This window comes from Notamacropus eugenii, chromosome 1 (genome assembly GCF_028372415.1).
Source record: "Notamacropus eugenii isolate mMacEug1 chromosome 1, mMacEug1.pri_v2, whole genome shotgun sequence".
Classification (NCBI taxonomy): Eukaryota; Metazoa; Chordata; class Mammalia; order Diprotodontia; family Macropodidae; genus Notamacropus; species Notamacropus eugenii.
The window spans coordinates 1,754,332-1,775,216 of record NC_092872.1 but is presented as its reverse complement, the minus strand read 5'-3'; the positions used below and the strand labels follow the sequence as shown (position 1 = coordinate 1,775,216).

The window sequence follows — 20,885 nt, the reverse complement described above, 5'->3', positions numbered from 1 at the left end:
CTATCCTGGTGATCATATAAAATCCTTTCACTCACTAAAGATTTATCTAAGTGTACGGCATTGCACTAGGTGCTAAAAAACAAAAAACATGGTTCCTGCCTTCAAGGAACTTACAGTTTCACAGAAGAGAAATAAGATAGGAGCAGAAAGTGACAGGGTAAAAACAGCATTCTTCAGGTGGGCCTGGTATAAGAAGTCATGAGACCCTTGCAGCTGGAGATTGCAGGGCCCTGACAACAGAGCCCACATCTTCTCTAAGCTTCATGGAGCTTCACTGGAGATGCTTACTATGTTTTTGTGTTGTCTTCTATTGTAACTATTATGCTATGAAAATTCAGGTTAAGGAGTGCTCTCTTCTGGCTGGGAAGGCTTCATGGAGGAGGTAATATTTGTTGAACTGGGTCTTTAAGTACGGAGATTTTAAGAAGTGGGAAATACTTTCTAACATGCAAAGACAGACACCAAAGTGTGGACTATATTGTGTGAATAATAGTCTGATTTGACTGGAACATAAAATATTTTTAGGGAAGCAGTATGAGATAAAGTAGGAAAATTAAACTGGAATTTTGCAGGGGCTAGAAATGCCAAATTCAGAAGTTGGGACTATATTTGGTAGGCCTGAGGTGGTTTTTGTCTATTAATTCTCCAAGATTCTCCTAGGAGTCAAGGCCCTATGGAAAAAGTAAAACTGAGAAGTATGAAAAGTTTGTTTTCTGTGCTCCCAACCTTCCTTTTTATTCCAATAGTTATCTCCCACCCTGTCTGTCTAGGTATCAGTACTGTCATGTTCTCCTATTCTCCTGCTAAGACGATATTAAGGAAGTGATCTGATAAACGAATTTACAACATAGGAGAAATGCTTGATAGGGTTTTTGTATTTTTAAAGGGATAGATGAACAACAAGAGAGAGTACTGAGCCAAAGCATGAAGCTTTTAAGGTACCAGTGAATCAGCAGGTGAACTGTTGCTCATAGAAGAAGGGCTTTCTAAATAGCAACATGTAGAAAGCCAGTGTGGACCACCCACTTGCATGCATGGCCATGTCTGCAATATCAGTGGTCGTTGAGATTGTACCATTGACTACGAGAAGATGTGTGTAAGATGAATAAAGTCAAATAACCTGAAGTCTCCTGTAATTCACATCTCCAAGAAAACAAAGAAGGTACATCTTTGAAAAATTATTTCCATTGAATATAACACAAACTCACCCAAATACTATTATAACTTACCTGCATAACTTGTTGCATTTTTAGAACTCGTTTGTAGATGGCTGAATTGGGAACGTTGTAACGTTTGGCATTTTCAAACATTAAATTTAGATCACACTCCAAATGATCTAAAGTTTCATATTCTTGGTTCTTTAGCTTGGTTCTGTGAATGAGAGACATATGACATGAATTTTGCCTTATGGAGGCCAGCTACTGTGAAATATCCTTTGTGAAAATCTAATACAAATTTCTAACAGAAGGAGTCTGGAATCTGGAATCACAACAAATTTAAATCCCAGTGCTGCTGCTGCTCACTATCTGTGACTGGGCAAACCACTCACACCGTCCAGACCTACTTCTATAGCTGTTCCATGAAGATGGTGTCCAAGATGAGCTCCAAGTTCACTTTTAGCTCTATTTCCAAAGTACACTAAGTATACTCTCAATCTCTGACCTGGTCCCTCCAGTCCCCACCTTGGGGCTCTGCTCCCTTGTCTGGTGAGAGTCTATGACATCTAGCTGACTGCTTCCAAATCAAATCAACATTATCATTCCTGGAAAGTACAGTTCACCAGTTGCCCTATCAGTTCACTCACCACCCTGGTGACTTCCCAGACAAAACCACCCCTCCTTGGCCCCCACTCCCTTATTTCTGTTGTGTTCCCCTATTAGAACATAAATAGGCAGGACCACCTTGCTTTCTATACTTGTATCTCTAGTGCTTAGCACAATTCCTGGAATATAATAAGTACTTGGTAAATACTAAATGCTTTTTCATTCATTCATAGTGCTTTTGGGATAATACCAACTAGAAAACTGGGAAATGAAACATAGACAAAACTACCTGTTTCCCTTTCTGGTGAGTAACACCCTTTCTTGAGGAATAGAACTGATTTAGGAGAGTTTTGAACGGTAGTAGCATGTTCAATTATCACACTAATAGGAATACTTCCAAGAGGGCATTTCCTGTGGCTGTATAAATGAAAGCACATGCAAAGGCCTTGGAAGTGAATTCCAGGGGTAATGAATTTTCTCCATTGGGGTACTACCAATACGAAATGTGCAGAGAGGTTTTCATAGCTTAGTTATCAAACTCCTCCTCTATTCTTAGGATAAACATCTTTCACTAGTTAAGAAGCGTTTGTTGGATGAACGAACTGAAATAAGACAACACTCCAACCATTTTTTATTTATTACACTTGGAATCCAGACCTCTGTTTCTTTCTTAAATGATCCCATTAATAATGACTCTACGTACATTGTACTATGAAATGGAGTATGATGTAGTGGAGAGAAGGATTTGGGATTTAAAGCCAGTTCTGCCACTTCCTGGCTATGAAAGTTGGACAAATCACTTTTCCTATCTGGAATATGCTTTAAGAAGTGATGAAGAGGATGGTTTCAAGGAAACCTGGGAAGATCTGTATGAACTGATGCAGAGCGAAATGAAGAGAATCCAAAGAACAACTTCTAAAATAACACTGCAAAGACAAATGTGAACACTGTAGAAACTTAATAACACAGTGACCAATCATAATGCCAGAGAAATGATGAGGTACGGTACCCACACCCTTAAAGAGGTGGCTGGGCTCAGGGGAGGAAAGATTGATTCTGTTTAATTTGTTTAATCTGAACATACATGTTGGTTACGATTGGTTTTCTTTCCCCCAAAGGGGAGGAGGAAAGAGTGGGAAAGAAAGAAAATAGCATTTTGTTCATTGAAGAAAAGAAAATTCAAAAGAAGGATAACATTACTTCTTCTATAAGTAACTACAACTTAATTTGTCATTCAAAAAAAAGCTATATGATTTATGTGTGGTCCATAAAACAAACACGAACATTCAAAGGAGCAAATCACACCAAAGAAAAAAATGTGTTATATTTTGTAAATGCAGGGCTTAAATAATATCTTTGGTCCCTATTCCCACAAATGCGTAAGAACAAATTCTACAAAACACCAAACGCTCTCCACGTCAGCAGGGACAGAATTTTACAGGCCACACAGTTTTAGGGATCATCTCATTCAAATCTCTCATTTTACAAATGGGGAAAAGTAAGGCTCAGGGAAAAGAAGAGACTAGATGACTTCATACAGCTGGTCAGAGGCAGCCTGACTTTTATCTGAGAGTTCTTTATTCCACAGCTTGCTGCTTCTCAACTACTTACTGTTCAGTCATTTTGGTCATGTCTGACTCTCTGTGACCTCATCTGGGGTATTCTTGACAGAGATACTGGAGTGGTTTGCTATTTTCTTTGCCAGTTTATTTTACAGATGAGGAAACTGAAACAAAGAGGATTAAGTGACTCGCCCAGGGTCACACGGTCAGTAAGTGTCTGAGGCCAGATTTGAACTTCCTGACTTCAGGCCTGGTGATCTATGCACTATGGTGCTATCTAGCTGCTGCCCCTATTTATTAGGTATCCACTAAATTAACATAAATTATGGGGAAAGGCAGAACAGGAACACCATTACAGAAGAACTAACAACTCCATCCCATAAGCCTAATGATAGAGTTGATGGACTGAGCAATCCCAGCACATGTGTGTGAGAGATGGTGAGTGCATCACTGCTTAAGCTGCCCATGCCCACTACAATGTATGAGGCATTCTGGCACTGGACGGGAGGTCGAACTGGATCATCCCAAAGCTCCCCGGCAATTCTGAGATTCTGTCATTTACCTGGCTTCTCTCTTATTTACCGCCCCACCCTCCACCCCAACTTGGCACATCTAAATCGTGCAGATGTAGCAAAGAAACTATATAATCAATGTACTTAGCACCTTTAAAATAAAACACAAGTTCTAAACTACCCCTAACAAGGGCAGCAAAAATCTAACTTTTTCTGACATAGCATATCTCCGTATAATTGTAGTGTGGAAAGCCCAGAAGACACGGATTCAAATTAAGTCTGATACTTCTTAGTTGTGTGACTCTGGGCAAGTCACTTTCACTTTTCTGTGTCTCAGTTTCCTCCACTGTAAAATGAGGGAGTTGGACTTGATGGCCTTTAAGGCCTCTTTCAGTTCTAAATCTGTGATCCTCTGACCGCGGGTCAATCACTTAGCAGATATTGTAGATACAAATACAAAGAATGAAACAATCTCAGTCAGTTTCCTTACCCAGAGGTAGTGGGGTACAATGCAAAAACCACTGGCTGGAGGGTCAGAAGATCTGAGTTTGTATCCAGCTTCTGACACTTGGTTCCCTATGTGCCTGTAAAAGGGGGTTGGGCTACACAGCCTCTAGGGTCACTTTCACTTCTGGGGCCATGATTCTAAGAGACTGATCCCCACAACTGCTAGTGACGCCCCCCCCCCCAAACTTCCACTTGACTGTTTTGTATTTCTTATATTCATGTTTACTACATATGTATCAGAATGTAAGATCCCTATGACTGTGGATTGTGTCATTCTTTGCATTTGTATGCCCAGCATCAAGCATGGGGGCTGACACATAGGATGTGCTTAACAGAGGTTTGCTGAGCATCAGTAGAATGGGGATAACAAAACCGCTGGTACCCACCTCACAGAGTTGTTGTGAAGTTCACATGAAATAATGAAAAGAACTTTGCCAATTTTCCAGCAGTTTTTAAATCTGCAAAGATTTCTAGGTGAGGCAATGACAAGTGAATTATAGCTGACAGCTAAACTTGTGTGATTTCAAGTTAGAACATTTGAATACAAAGGGCCAAAGAAGATCAGTCTCCTTCTTGTGAAGGACATAAAGAATCAATTAAAAGGTTACTTCTCTCAAGGTTTACCTGCTACGATCTTTTTCCCAGCAGGGTTTGTAGGGTATTTCCCTCACAAACAGTAGGTAGTCTGTACTTTCATTTCATTTTAAGAGGATGCCAAGTACACTGATCATATGGTAATTCTACAAAGCATCTCAAACTTTCAGAGAAAACACTCTTGAGTACTAAATTCAGGAGGAAAAGATAAGTTATAAAGAAAAAAAGTTGAAAAATGCTACCTAATTCTGATTTTTGGAATCCAGCTATTTTAAAAGTTGTTACATTTCAATTCCTGGAACACTAAACATTTGTCCTAGTGGGTAAATGTAAAGTTTTAACCCTTTTGATTTGTTTTAGAAAAGTCACTCTATTTAACCCTGATGAACACTGCAAGATCTGACTTCCCCAAATGACAAAGTCCAAAAGAGACTCTGATGGGGGTGAAAAAGTGTGTGTGTGTGTGTGTGTGTGTGTGTGTGTGTGTGTCTGTCTGTCTGTCTGTCTGTCTGTCTGTCTATTCTTTAAGAATTCTGATGTACCAAATACTCAATAAGCTTGTACCTTCAACCTAAGTGAAAAATGGAAGTTCTACAGAAACTGTTTCTCAAATTTGGTTTTGGAAAATACAACTATTGTTGGTGTTTGTTCTTCATTCTTCAAGACCATGATATCAGGAAGGCAATGCTGTGACTTGCAAATAAACTGGATTTAAGTGAAGGAAGATTGCACAAAGTCACCACCCTCTGAAGCAATGCCCATTCTGTAATTTAAGGATAGGTAAGAAATGAGGCAAGTTATACATACATACATACATGCATACATACATATGTACGTACACACACACACACACACACACACACATATAGATCAGAATAAGGTATTAAGGAGCAGATAAAGAAAATGGGTCTTGCAGTTTGGTCAGATCCAAGGCAAATAATAGTTACATTTAATTGTTTATTTTTCATACTCTGCCTCCTGACCAATTACATACTCAGAATTAATCTCTACTTGCACTACAATGTGCTGAGAATGCCATCTATCATTTAACAGACTGCATTTCTCATATGAAAAAAAAGAGGAAAGATATTTCACATAAATGCTGAGAAACTTCCAAATACCTTCAACCCAAACATAGTTAATTTTCTGTAACACCTTCCAGGAAAGAAAACACATGCAAAGGTTCAAGCTCAATCAAATGCACTCACTTGGAAATAACTAAAGAAACACACAGATAAAAGACTCCTCTTACCTTATCTGCTGCAGGGAAATGGGCATTTTGATTTGCTGATAATAATCAGGGTATTTTTTCTTCGAAGGCAAATGGAAAAATGGTTCTGCTATTAGCTGTCCCTGGTTATTTCGACAGCTCCTAACAGTATCATACAGCTGATAAAGGGGATTGGAAACATCCATAAAGGAAGTAATACTCTCTGCTTCTGACTCCCCCTCTTCATAACGAGCTGCTAGAAAGACAAAAAGGAGTATCTGTGAGTTGGGTTTTTTTGGAAAATGAAATTTTAAAAAATCCTTTAAAAGTACTTTGTTAATCTGCATGACCAAAATAGTATTCTTAAAGAGTAACTGATGTCAAAAACTAGCTTCTCACTGCAATTATTGTCACTTACATTGTTTGCTGAAGGACTGATGCTCAAGGTCATGAACACCAGGAATACTGATGATCAAACCACACCCCACTAAATCTGTTTTGCCCATTCATTCACACCCTATTTCCTAACTGGGGTTCTAGCCCAAGGGGCTGTCCTATGCCCTTTCCTCTTCTTTCACCTCTATAAAAAAGAATCTACGATCACTACATCCAGGCTTCATCTTTCTCTTGAGCTCCAGTCATTATCACCTACTACTTATGGGATACTACAAACTGAATGTCCCTCAGGCACCTCAAATTCAACACAACTAAAACATTACTTATTTTGCTCCTGGCCCCTCAGCCTTCTAAACTTCCTTATTTCTGTCAAAAGGGTGGCCATTATTTTAATTGGCCAGGTTTGCATCCTTGGTGTCACCCCCAACTCCCCTTTCACTCACCCCCTATGTTCAGCTGCCAAGTCTTCTCATTTTCCTCTTCACAACATCTCTCACATCTATCTTCTTCTCTCCAATCACACAACTGATCTAGATTGGGTGGTAGTTGTATGAGTGGAGATGGATGTGAGGTGAGAGCTCATCATCTCTTACTTGGACCATTAAAACAGCCTCAAAACAATCTCTTGGCCTCTAGTTTCTCTCCACTGCATTCCACCCTCCATACAGCTGCCAAAGTCACTTTCTTAAAGTACAGGTCACAATGTCACCTACTCAATAAACTCCTATTATCCTTAGGATCAAATATAGATCTTTATGTTTGGCATTCAAAGCTTGACCCAGCTGGCCACTAACCTACCTGAGAGGCACAATACTGTAGTGGATGAGTACAGTTAACTAATGAGCCTTTATTAAGTTCCTACTGCAAGTCAAACACTGGGCCAGACCAGAAAGATTCTAAGACAGAAGTGAAGCATTTCCTACCCTGACTTATCTGGCAAGGGGTAAAGTGTCCACATGTACAGGTAGACACAAAATAGTCACAAGATAAATGGGCTGGGGAGGCTGAAGGCACTAACAGTTGGAATCAGGAAAAGCTCGAGGTAGGTGTTGCCACTTAAGTTGAGCCTAGGAGAAAGGAAGATTCTGAGAAGTAGGGTAAAGACAGAGGGCATTCCAGGAAGGAGGGACAGTCAATGCAAAGGCCCAGAGACATGACGTGGAGTAATTTGTGTGAGGAACAGTAGGAAGAAGGGTTTGAATAGACCATGTTGTAAATGAAGGGGAGTGTGTAGAGTGTGAGAGGTAATAATCGCTAACATTTAAGGTGCAAAGGTGCAAAGCCCCTTTCATGCATTATCTCATCTGAGTCCCACAACTACTCTATGACACAGATGCTGCCATCATTCCCATTTTAAGGACATTAAACATATGGGCAAAACAGACTGAGAGCACCGATATTCATATTGTTCATAACCTTGAGCATCAGTGTTTTGGAAAACAGTATAAGTGACTTATGAGAAAACCAGAGCCAAGAGAGGTTAAGTGACTTGGGCTATGTAAGGGATTCATACAGCTAGTAAACATTTGAGGGAGCATTTTAACCCATTTTAAATGAGTAAATTCCATGCAAAATACTAAGAGTTATGGATAATTATGAGGTTACCTTTTTTTAAAGTTTTGCTGAATTGTTTTCAACTCCTAGATTCACTTTATCTAGGAACGGTGGTTTAGGAATCCACAACTGGAGGGCTTAGGTAGTAAGTATGAATATTCTTGTTTTAGATTGTGAGCCTTGAGGGCAGGGACTGTCTTTTGCCTCTGTATACCCAGTGCTGGCACACAGTAGGCATTTAATAAATGTCTACTGACTTGTGCGCATGATCTCAAATATGTATCACAGGGACGTGAACAGTGCTGGATGTTTTACTACATATTCTTAACAGAAGGGTCTCACTGCTTACAAACAGCTACTGTTTCTTTGGTTTTGGAATTTATAGGCAAAAAGCTAAAGATTAAGAAACACGTACACACATGCCAGTTGAACAGGAGATGGAGAAGAAGGAAGAGGAAATACTCTTGAGTGATGACACACAAAATGCCTAAAAAAGGATAACTTAGGTTTTTAACTAGACTGTATCAACATCTCAATCACAAAGAATTCTATCAAACAAGTTTATTTAGTAAAATGTTACTAACCACAATGTGGTCCAAAGGAAAGTCCAACAAATATAAATCATGGATCAGTTTTCAGAAGGATATTTTAGTAAAATAAGAGAGAAGTTTCCCACATACCTGCCACTAGCTCATATGTGTCACTTTGGCAACATCTCCATTTTCTGGCAGCATTGGAAGTTGCCAGGCCAAAAGTAAGAAATTTCACCAGATTTATACAAACATATTCTGCTTTCCTTCACTAGTATATCTCTGAAAGGTTCAGAGGTATATTGTCCTACATAGGTTAATTAGATGGTAGTGGGGAGTAGAAATAATAGGAACTCAACTTAAAAGGAAGCAGACTGTTGAAGATATCGTTGCAAATGCAGTTGAAATTCTCTAATGAGGGCCAAGTAGTATTAATGTATGTCACTCATGGAATTTTTATCATATATAGCATGTTCTTATGTGCTTCCCTCTCCACACGCGCGCGCGCACACACACGTATTATAATTGCACATTGTTTAAATAAGAGAACAAAGTCAAAGAAATCTGACAACCTACTAAGTATGCAAGAATCAAAGTCACAATAAATTCCGAGTATCTTTGCTAAGGGGAAGGGAGAGGAGCCACGATGCTGGCTCTGGACAGGGTACAAATACTCTGCTTATCTGAAATTCCAGTGAAACTCCAAGATAGCATTTGAAAGGCCTGACTCAGAAGTCTAAATCATCTATTCCACCTATTCAACTGATCTTACGAATGAAGGGCATCACTTCCCAAACTAATACAAAGCACCATTTTATAGTGGAATTGATCCTCCTTTCTCTGAACTTGCCAATTCACATCTTTCCTGGGAAAGGTTATAATTATTTTGGCCTATTTAAAAAAAAAAAAAACAACAGCTGCTAGGCTAGAACAAAAGGTCTTGTTTCCATCACAAGATATACTTAAGCTCAGCAAGTGACAACATCAAAAGCAATGTCCCCAAATCCTGCCCAAACGTCTCCAATTTCTGTGATCTACTCTCAAATAATGGATGGAAGCAGTGATTCATGGTTTACAGCTCCCCAAAAGGGGGGAAACGGTTAGAACATCCTGTCAATCTGTAAGTCAAGTAGCAAGTATTAAGTGCCTATGATGTGCCTAGTACTGTACAAAGGCTTTATAAAACAGGGAGACATACGCCCACTAATGTGTTTGTCACCATAAAGGATGTCCAGCAGAGTCCAGATGAAAGAGGGATTGTCTAAAAATACTGATAATTCAAGAGTTCGGACTAAAAATTCATGCAGGAACAGCAAAATGAATAAAGAATGCCTATTGTTTGGACTGGATAGAAAATCTGTGGCTGGCTCTCATGCATCAGTACAGATACCTTGAACAAATGCTATCAATGAATTGAGTCTGAAACTGAATAGGAAGAGGAGAGTGGGCTAGATTGCATGGCACAGCTCTTTCAATATTCCCAAATTTCTTCCTAAAAGAAAGGTCAACCTTCTAATAACAATACTCTTCCAGTAATGCAATATTGTTCCATGAAATGTTATAGTCTCCAAAGAAATGAGGCTGAGGATCACTCAAAGGTTAACAGAAAGGTACACATGGTGAATGTGAGCAGCCTGCAACACATTCTAAACAAGGAACTTGCCAGAAAAGTGCCAAAGATGCGATTAGAGAAATGTATAAATGGAAAAAGCAATAGGCCGGTCAGGTAGTGAGAGTGAGGGCTAACTGACAGATGGACTGTGTTAGAGAGAATTTCAAGAAGAGGAGAACATGGAATTCTGAATGAAGTGTCTTGGAAGGCTCTACAGGAGGAGGTGGACAAGAGTTGCATTGGATGGGCAGCTATGGAAGAGGCAGTGACTACATTAATGGGACCAAAACTTCATCAGTGTTTGGGACTATGATGCAGAAAAGAGAAAGGGGATGCAATCTGGGAAATTGAATCAGGTATGTCTTAAATTTTTAGAACAGAATTGATAGGTTTGTATATTAGTGGTCTCTCCTTTCTTGAATCACAGGGTAGGATTTGGAGTTTTAAGGGCCCATAAAGAGACATCACCTAGTTCACCCCACTCGTTTTACACATTAGAACAGATGGGGTCCAGGGAGGTAAAGTCACATATGCGTCGAACAGTTCTTTGTTAGCAAATATTCCTGCCTGTACAACAGACAAGTGCTCAGTCTCTCATATCCCTTGGTTGGGTCCTCTACAGAGGACTGAAGTTTGACTTCTGGCTCTGCAACTCCCAAGGCGATGACTTTGGGCAAGTCATTTAACTGAGACCAAGGGATGTTTTCCTTATATGTAACATGAGGAGGTTCAACCAGATGAACTCTAAGGTCCTCAAAGCTTTAAACCATGATCCTTTTGTACTTGCTAGATTGTAGAAGTATTTATATGCATGTCTTCTTCTCCACTTCCCGTAACCTTCTTAAGGGCAGGGGCTACACCTTGTGCCACCTTTATATTCCGAGCACCAACATTGTCTTAAGGAAATAATAGGATCCCGGAGAGAGAACAGAAAGGGACCACAGAGAAGTCTCAAACTGTTCTTTCACAGAAGAAGACAGAGAATGGCTTGCTTACAATCCCCTTAGGAGGATGGGACAGGCAGAATGTGAATCCAGATTGCTGGAATTCCAACTCAGCAAGCATGTCTATTGAACTGAATTACAAATACAAATATCAAGGATACAAATTTTAAAAATGTAAAACTGAATTTAAATGTAAAACCATCAGACAATGAGATCAATCTGCACAGCTGTTCTGAACCCATAACATTAATTTTTATTCTTTTGGTTGGGTTTCTTTAAAGAATACTAGCAATTTCAGGTAGTATGCTGATTCTAGGCAATAACACATTAGATTTGTAGCTAAGCTACACGACAATTCAGTAGTCAATGTTACACTGAAAACATAACTAAACTACTAGAGATTCTAATATGATATGAATTTTCCTATATGAGGTTCTGATTGTTTCTGAGATTTATAAATTAGCCACAATACTTTGTAAATCAGGATCTATGTCAGGGGAATTTTTTTCTGTCTTTATCCAGCTACAAGTCTCAAACCAAAATAAAAAAAAAAACAAAAAACTTTTGCTACCTTCACCAATCCCAGCAGTTACTCAAAATTTAGTCAGAGTCTATTTCTAAAACTACAGAAACTCTTAACAGTCATAAGCACACAAAAACCCCACAAAGTACTTAAAGCCAATCAGAACAATTTCACTCAGTCTGCAAGATTTCCTAAAAAAAGATTAGAATCGTTCAGGACTCAGATCCTACCAGCTAAAGCAGCATCCTCATCACTTTCTGAGCCGTACTGGAGCGCCATAGTTATAGCTGATAAACGACCCCCTTGGACCGCTCTTTTATTACTGCAAATAAAAATGAAAAATAAAGACAGAAGAAAAAGTTAGGGTAACTGAGCTACTTTCTTCAAAAAGATATCACCCAAAAACATACACGTATGTGCACACATAAATACATACATATGCCCACATATGTAGAAATGCCTCTGCCTAACATGCACCACCTAAGAGCTGTGGGGAAGCGAAGTGTCACGGTGAGTAGAGTGCTAGGCCTGGAGTCAGAAAGACAGCTTCCAGGACACGAATCTGGCCTCAGAGACTTACTAGTTGTGTGACCCTGGACAAGCCACTTTAAACCTGTCTGTCTTAGCTCCTCATCTGTCGAATGAGCTGGAGAAGGAAATGGCCAAACCCCTCCAGTATCTTTGCCAAGAAAACCCCAATGACTGAAAAAGAACAAAATGTAAGAACTGCAATCAAAGCTGAGGAGGCAGACAACTTTTAAGTATGGCTTTATTCTGATTAGGTACTGGTGATGAAAATCACTATGATACAAAAAAGAAAGGGTCTGGGGTAACCTACAGTAGATCCTACAAACCTGCCACCTGCCTCCCCTCTAGTACAGGATGGCAATCCTTCTCTATGTTTCGGAACAAAAGAACCTGGCTATAAGTATATATGAGTCCTCACTGAGGAAAAGAACATTCTTCCAGTATCTTATTCACTCAAATATGCACACTATTTTAGTGTGTCTCCTTTAAATATATTATATTTTGGGAGATTATATTCTGTCATTATATCTCTGCTGGCTACTGGCTAGCATTAATAACTACTCTCAATGGCTTCTGCTTAGAATTTTTTTCCTGTTAATCACTAAGTTTTTACTTTTTTCTAATTTAAAATATGTATGTGCTCAAGGGATGGCCCCTTTAATAAAAAAAAAAAAAATCAAACTGGGAGAAGACCCCCCCAGGATTTCCTGGGCACAAGAGACACAATGTCTTCTATTGCATTCTGGGCAATCTCCAGTCATCATGATGACTATCAGGCACTGGACCCAGAAGGCTCAGGAGGAGAAAGTGAGGCTGGTGACCTCGCACAGTCCTTCCTCACTCAAAAGTCACGTCACCATCTTGATGTTACAGTCCTCTTCAAGAAAGAAGGACGAACACAACAACACAATTCAAAATATAAGATAAATATTTCTAAGAGGTATCATTTGTAATGGATAGAGGACTGAACTCGTAGGCAGGAAGGCTTAGATTTAAGTCCTTTCACTGACACATAGCAACTCTGGGCAAGTGCTGAAGGCAACTCTCTCAGACTACGTGGAGAGAACAATGCAGATCTGCACAGGGAATTTCTCACACTTATGAAATAACAGGTGTAGACCAAAGGAAAAAGAAACCCTCCAAAACAGAGCACAATCATTGGTGCTTGAGAAAATAATCAAGAAGACATGGCATTTATTGGTGTTGAATCATGCTGACCCAAAGAATACAGTAACAAGAAACAGGAGACAGGCTTTTGCTTCAAGATACGGTTCAAATATGAGTCTTAATGAACGAAGGTTTAAGGTCTTCATGAAAGATATTCTCTCTTTGTGTGCTTAGACCTGTAAAAAATATGCTTTCCAAAGCTCCCATTTGGTTTGCATGAAGCATTTCCTGATCTCTCCAAGTGCTGGGACCTTTTCTCCCAAACTAACTGATACTGAATTACTCTGAAATGTTTTTATCAGCTTTATATTCATGCTGTATATATCTCTATATGGACTTGTTTTCCCCCATTAAAATGTAAGCATATTGTAAGGACTGTTTCCCTTTTTTTGTTACTTATATTTCTGTAGGAACACAGTAGGTGCTTAATATTTGTTGACTCATTAAGAAAAATTCAATTAGTGATGGATTAGGAAGCAAAGGATTTGAAACAGATAATCTTCTGTTCATCTTAATTAAGCTTGTAAATAATACACTTTTAAAAAAGCTTATAATTTGTTAATTTTAACAAATAGCAATTCTTTTGACTGAAATGAGGGTATCAAAGAAATATCCTCAGCTACAGATTAAAGGATTACAAGAAATAAAATAAAATTATGAAGTATATAATAAATTTCTTCCAGAGATACCTGCAGTACACAGTGGTAACTTGCTGCTAATTTAAAGCAAACAGATTTCAGCTTTGCAATATCAATGAAGGACAGTTTGGTGGCACAGTGAGTGAGAAGGCTGGAGCCAAGAACTCATTTTACTGAGTTCAAATCTGGTCTCAGACATTTACTAGCTGTGTGACCCTGGCCAAGTCACTTAACCCTGTTTGTCTCAGTTTTCTCATCTGTAAAATGGGCTGGAGAAAGAAATGGCAAACCACTCTGGTATCTTTGCCAAGCAAACCCCAAATAGGGTCATGAAGAGTCAGACAATTCCAACTACAGAAAAATGACAATATCAATGATGGAGAGTAATTAAAAGCCCAAAGGCCTTTATCATAAAAATCTTAAACTAAAAGTCCAATCTAATCTAGTCTTCTAATCATGCTACCTCAATGTTTTCTGGGAAGCCAGCATTTAAACTGTGGGAGGATTAGTAATATTTTTTATACTTATGTAGTACTATCTACTTTGCTTTTATATATCATTCTTTTATGAATATATTTCTGCCCTTCTCCTACTCAGTTAGCCATCCCTTGTAACTAAGATTAAAAAAATGGAAAAGAAAAAACAGTAGAGCAAGCCCCACCAACACATTAACAATGTTCGACAATATATGCAGCACTCCATACACCGAGTTACCAACCTCTACAATGAAACAGAGGGAGGTGCCATCTCTTGATGCTTCAATGGAGTCAAGGTTGGTCACAATTACACAGCATGCAGTTCCTTTGCTGCTGCTATTTCTATGTAGTGCTACACGCTCTGAAAGGAACCTCTATGTGTATTCTCAGAAAGTTCTAACAGCAGTAATGACCCTACTTCAAATTAGTATCAGGCAAAGCTATTGAGATTTGGCAACCAATGTGCAATGCTCAATTATTTCTCTTACCGATAATATTTGCTGGTAGGATTTCTTTCTTCACTAAGGCTGCCCTTACCCTGTGAAGAACCTGTCAGCTTGGCTGCAGCCAAATTGGATGGAGTCCTGTTCAGAAATGAGACAGCTGAGAGGCCCAAGTCCCAACGGATACAGTAAAGAAATCATGACACTCAGCAAACAAGAAGTCAGGAAGCAGTGACAAGAGGAACCCAGGACTTGGAGCCACAAAGGCCCTTGGAGACAATGTACGTCAATTTTCTCATTGTATAGATGAGGAAACAGATTGAGCTGCCTGAGCTTACCAAACTAGTGAACAGATGAGTCAGGATCAATTCTTTCTACCTACAGGAATGGGTTAATAATGTGGTGGCAATCTTTCTGCTAGAAGCCTTTCCCCCCCAAAAGATTATAAAGAGATGGTGATGGACATAGAGAGTCATGGGAGGTGTCACTGGAAAGATACTGAGTGTCAGGGGTAGAACTCTCATTGAATTATAATAATGTCTCTGTAGAAGAAAGGACTGTGGGTAAGTTATTTATGGAACTCCATCCAAATCCCATGATTAATTTCATAATTATGAAATGAAATGTGAATACTGTTTTTTTAGGGAAAAAAAACTATATTAATCTTCCTGAAAAATAAATATACCACATTATAAAAACCTAAGACTCATTTAGACCCCATAGTCTGAGAAAAACTTTTTACCCACCTTATTCGAAGGCTTGACTTGGCCATTTCAACATGTTCAATTTCTGCCTTTTTCAAATGAAATATTTTTTTAATCGAATTTGCATCCTGTTAAAATAAAAATTACTTGGTTTAGTAAGGGGATGAAATTTTTATAAGGTAAAACAAAGTCTTATTCTTCCTTCTACAGCACATGCTATATGAAGAACAGTCTTCCAAGTCACACACAAACTTATGCTCCTCACTGTTTTTACAAGGCCACCTGATTCCCTCCTCTACCTCCCCAAGCCTCCACAAAGCTGTCGCTGATTCAGGAGCTAAGCAGGCCAAGTGACTTGGTCAGGGTCACAGAGCTAGTATCTAAGGCTGGATTTGAACACAGCTCTTCCTCACTGCAGGTCTACACCAGACCTGAATCAGACACTTTTGTTTTTCTTTGTTACAAGGGAAGGTTTGGTTTGGAGGAAGGGAAGTGGGAAATGATGATAATATAAAGACAAATGCATCAACAAAACTCTTTTCGTAAAAGAATAAGAATACGAATTTTCTATTAGCTACGGTAACAAGTAAGTAATTCTAAAAATAAGACTATAAAAATGCCTCAATAAAGACACCATAGGACCAAAGAAAAGAAGCTCATGGCTCTAACTTGATTCAACTTTGGAGAGCTTTTTGTGTGTGTGTCTTTTAAAAATTAGCGTCATTTGTTTTCCAACAAGAATGGGAGGTGTCATGATCAGCATCTTCAAGACTGGAGGTTTTACCCAAAATTTCTCTTTGCTGTGCTTTGCTGACAGACACTTTCGCCAATTCCAAATGAACTGTCATTAATCTGGAATGAATCTACAAAGGGCTCAAAGAGCTTCAGGGGCTTGCCCACACTCACCTTACTATGATCATACCCAAGACATGTACCTATGTCTCTCTTGACCCTAAATTCAATGCTTCCCGCCTTCCTTTGCTACTTTTACTAACTTCAAACCAAGGAGCCAAGATAACTCACATTAAAAGCATGCTATGTGAACTTTTTAAAACAATTACAGCTTACTTAATAACATGAAAGTCAGAAAGGGGCAAAAAAGACCCCTCCAAACCCCAACCACCTGTTAGAAACTAACCTTGAATACTTGAGACCCAGGTTCATTGTAGGTTTTGGCATTTTTAGCTAGGAGATCTATATCCTTTGCCATTGCATGGATACTTTTATAACTCCCATTCTATTAAAAAAACAAAACAGGCAATAAATATTAGAGAAAGCTATTAAGAAATTTTGAATCAATTAAGTTATCTACATATTTTAAAACTTTAGTGGAGGCTCAAATCTTTAAAAAAAAGTTCCAATAACTAACATGTAATCATTAATCTTTTTTTTAACTTATTATTATGGGCAATTAAGCAAATTTTTAACCACTTAAAGCAAAACATGATACAGAGTTTAGACAATATGAAGCAATGTGCAGATTGGTTGTTTTGTCAAAAAAAAAAAAGGGCAGGAAACAGGCAAAGGGGAGCACACTCATAAGCAAAGGCAAGAACGGATAGGGCTTCTTCTAGAGACAAGAGGAGACCAAGGCTGTACCTCGACAATAAGGTGTTAAAGAGCCAGACTACCATGGCACCTCTATATCTTTGTCAGTGTGTTTCAAGAGTAGCTAGGCTAAAAAAATGTATTACCTGGGAATCAAACTTCTCAAAGGGAGCCATACCAAACTTAGCTGGCTAGGTCTTGGACAACAGATACCTATTTTATCCTCATGGGTATACTTGAAATTTTTTCAGCTCCTCACCAAGAGTATGTGCTTCACTAACATGTCTTCGGAAACTCAGAGTCATCTCCATGCTGGATTAAGTATGTAATTGTAATAATAACAATACTACAAGCTTACATCTGTACAGCACTTTATGATTTACAAAATGCTTTCCACACTCATCTCATTTAATCCTCATAACCACTTTTTTGTGGTGGGTAGTAAAATTATTTTACCTCCAATTTACAGAGGAGGAAACTGATGCTCAGAAAGGTTCAATCATTCACTAAGGTCATGTGTAAAGCTGAGATCTAAACCCAAGTCCTCTGAATCTAAATTCACTGCTCTTTTCATCATACCAGGGAGCCATTCTTGATTCTTGAATAGCAGAGTGGACATGGTGCAAGGTGTATTTTAGAAAGATCAGCCCAGCAGTACATAGGATGGACTGTAAAGAATCTGGAGTTAGAGAGATATACAATAATTCAGGTGTAAGGTGACGAGAACCTGGATTAACATGGCAACAGAAACAGAAAATCTAAGAAATGTCTGGAAGGATGAAACATCAGGACTTGATGACTAAATGGATATGGGACAACCTGTGAGAAATTAAATTTTATGCTTCAAGTTATAAGCCAATTTTATCAGGTCATGAAAAAACATCTCCTATGAATGTTAGAAATACAGGATTAGGGATAGGGAGATTGCATTCTTCTCAAGATCAGGCATTGGCTGTTGATGACATAGTAAGTAGGGCAGTATTTTAAAATACTGTGAAAATTTTTGTGCTCCCAAATAATTCAAAACTAACTGATTTTATTAATAAATATTAGCCAACTGCATAGACATAACAGAAATGAATTTTTTAAATCAGACATGTCTGTGATATGTTTTATTTTCTGCCAATGAGAAAGTCCTATTCTCTGGAGAAGCAGAAAGTAGATATTACTTCCTCCAAAGCTGTCATCAGTTAACATTAGTCTTATTTGTTTACATCATATAAGCCATACATCATAGAAACATTTGCTTCTAAATCTGTTTTTAAGAAGTGACTTGTGTTTTCTAAGCCTTTCCCTCAACCTATCCACAAGTCCCTGGGCAGACCTACTCATAGATCTACTAGACAGATCTCTTCATACCTGGATCTTCTGAGCAATAGTCTTAAGATCAATAGGCTCCTTAATTATTGCATAATAGTCAGGATATTGCTGGAAAACAAAACAAACATATTCCATTAAGCTTCAGGCAGTCAGTTAAGAAAGCATTATTCCACAAGGCCAAATGAGTATTTGTTTCCTTTTGATCCAGAAGGCACACTAGCATTCCATCTGAAGCTATAAAGCAGGCCTGCATAACCTGCGGCCTATGGGCATGTCCAAGATTTTGGATGGCCTGCAAAAAATTGAGAGAATTTAACATACTCTATAAAATACCCATCACACAACACTGCGCAAGTGTGGAATGTGGAGATGCTCCTGAGAGTAGTATAAGTTAAATTCTTTTTATCCCAAATTCAAAGAATCAGAGAACTTAAAATACAACAACACAAATCATCCACGCAAGGAGATAAATGGGTGAAATTCTAGAAACAAGGACACATTCTTTTTCTGCTATACTGTGAGTAAAATGGATTTCTTAAAAATCTGAATCCTTAGGAAAGGTAAAAAAGGCCTTCTGTTAGTTTTATGATGAATTAAGCGTTTTTGATGAAAAGAGGAAGCCAGTGTTACAGCTTACGTGGTCCTGATCACTCTAATGATAACAGGTGAGGAGGTATATTTAAAACATATCAAAAAGGGTCAACCTTAAGAAGTCAGGAAGATTTGGGTTCAAATCCTGCCTCTGACGCCTAAGACAACTCTAAGTCCAAGATTCAGTTAAGTTGCAGTGGAGGGAGTTTCCAAGTCAGGAATTCTTTACCTGATGAAATCACAGATTTGGACCAAAAAGCAAAAAGGGAAGCTAGAGAAGAAAACAGAGTTCCAAGCCATGAGCCCCATGGACAAGACCTGGAGGTGATCTCTCTGCCTCACAGCTCCCACTATACCTGTTCTGGGGATCTCCAGGCTCCTAGCAGAAGCTGGAGATGGGGTGGGAAGGGCACTGAGCCAGAGGGCTGGCATGCCTATGCTCCAGGCCCAGGGGTGAGCTAACCAGAAGAGATATAGTTGGCTTTACCGGGCTGAGTCTGTCTCTTCATTTTAAAATGAAAAGACTGCACTTAATGACTATTAAGGACCTTCTAAAGTTCTATGATCATCTCCTCTTGCAGGTCTTTGTCTATCTTCTCTGCCAGAAGCAGAGTCCTCCCTGGGATGCCTTCTCATAGATCTGTGCCCAACAAATATCTGACAAATGTTGACTGTTAGTAGAGCTCATTGTTTGATTCCCAGAACAGATAGGTTTTTGGTTTATCTTCAAGCACTATCTTCTATAGGTCAAAGGCACTAAAAAACCCCCAAAAAATAATGCCATAGAAATGAATGTCTATTTCTGTCCTTTTCACTGGTTTATTTCCTTTCTACTCCCTTAATATGAGTGCTCTCCTAGGGGCCCCCTTGGCCCTCTTTCACTCTGTACACTCACCCTTTGATGAGTTTATTCTTATGGCTTTAGCTAACATACCTGTCCAAATGAATTCCAATCTGTATCTGTCATAAACACCTCAAACTCAACATGTCAAAAACAGGCCACTTTAACATTCCATCTCAACCCGCTTCTAATTTTACTTTCCTTTGTTTGGAGTTTAAAGTCCTTCATTATCTGACCCCCTCCTGCCTTTATGGGCCTCTTACACCATACTCCTCCTCCCCCACAAGAGACACTAAACTCTGCTCTTATTCAAACAAGAAAGCCCATATGCCATATCTGGGTGTTTTCACCAGCTGTCTGTAAGGCTCTTCCAGTGTATTTCCACCTCCTGGCTTCTCTTCATTTCTTCAAGTCCCAATTCAAATCCTACCTTCTACAAAAGACTTCCTTAATCCCCCATGGCACCCCAGAGATCCCTCACTTCCCCCATTTATTATCTCCAGTTTATTTTGTGTGTAAGGAGTCATTTGCACGTTGCCTCCCCCATTAGACTGTAGGCTCTTTGACAGCAGAGACTGGGTTTTTTTTGCCTTTCTGTCTGTAGCACTTAGCACAAGGTGAGCATTTAATAAACAAGTACTGACTCTTTCTGTGGTACTCCATTGACTTGGGTTCCCAAGTCTGTTATCCTGGACTCATCTCTTCTCTTATATCTCATCAGTAACCATCCTGCCAACTCTAACTCTTGAATTCATTCCTTCCTCTGTTTCCATTGGTTCCCATCCTAGGACAGAGGCCCTCATTACCACCTGCCAGGACTGCAACAAGAGCTTCCTAAAAGGTTTTTCCATCTCCACTCTTTCCACCTTTCAATTCATGAGACCATTGATTAATCTTTCTTATGTACAGATTGGGTCATGCT

The 20,885-nt window shown here is 39.0% G+C and overlaps 1 protein-coding gene across 47 annotated transcripts in view; it reads right to left on the bottom strand.

Annotated features, from left to right (window-relative positions):
* Window positions 1–20,885, bottom strand: part of PBRM1 (polybromo 1) — a 123,532-nt gene that overhangs the window by 79,473 nt on the left and 23,174 nt on the right. For 33 of the 47 annotated variants that reach the window (XM_072650001.1, XM_072650003.1, XM_072650004.1 and 30 more), the window contains 7 exons: window positions 18,571–18,639; window positions 16,802–16,900; window positions 15,706–15,791; window positions 15,005–15,100; window positions 11,938–12,029; window positions 6,191–6,404; window positions 1,230–1,371 (listed from right to left, as the gene is read on the bottom strand). In XM_072650001.1, coding sequence (XP_072506102.1) covers window positions 1,230–1,371; window positions 6,191–6,404; window positions 11,938–12,029; window positions 15,005–15,100; window positions 15,706–15,791; window positions 16,802–16,900; window positions 18,571–18,639 — 798 coding nt within the window. The remainder of the gene's footprint in view (window positions 1–1,229; window positions 1,372–6,190; window positions 6,405–11,937; window positions 12,030–15,004; window positions 15,101–15,705; window positions 15,792–16,801; window positions 16,901–18,570; window positions 18,640–20,885) is intronic. The other 14 variants (XM_072649976.1, XM_072649982.1, XM_072649968.1 and 11 more) reach the window with 3 other exon arrangements.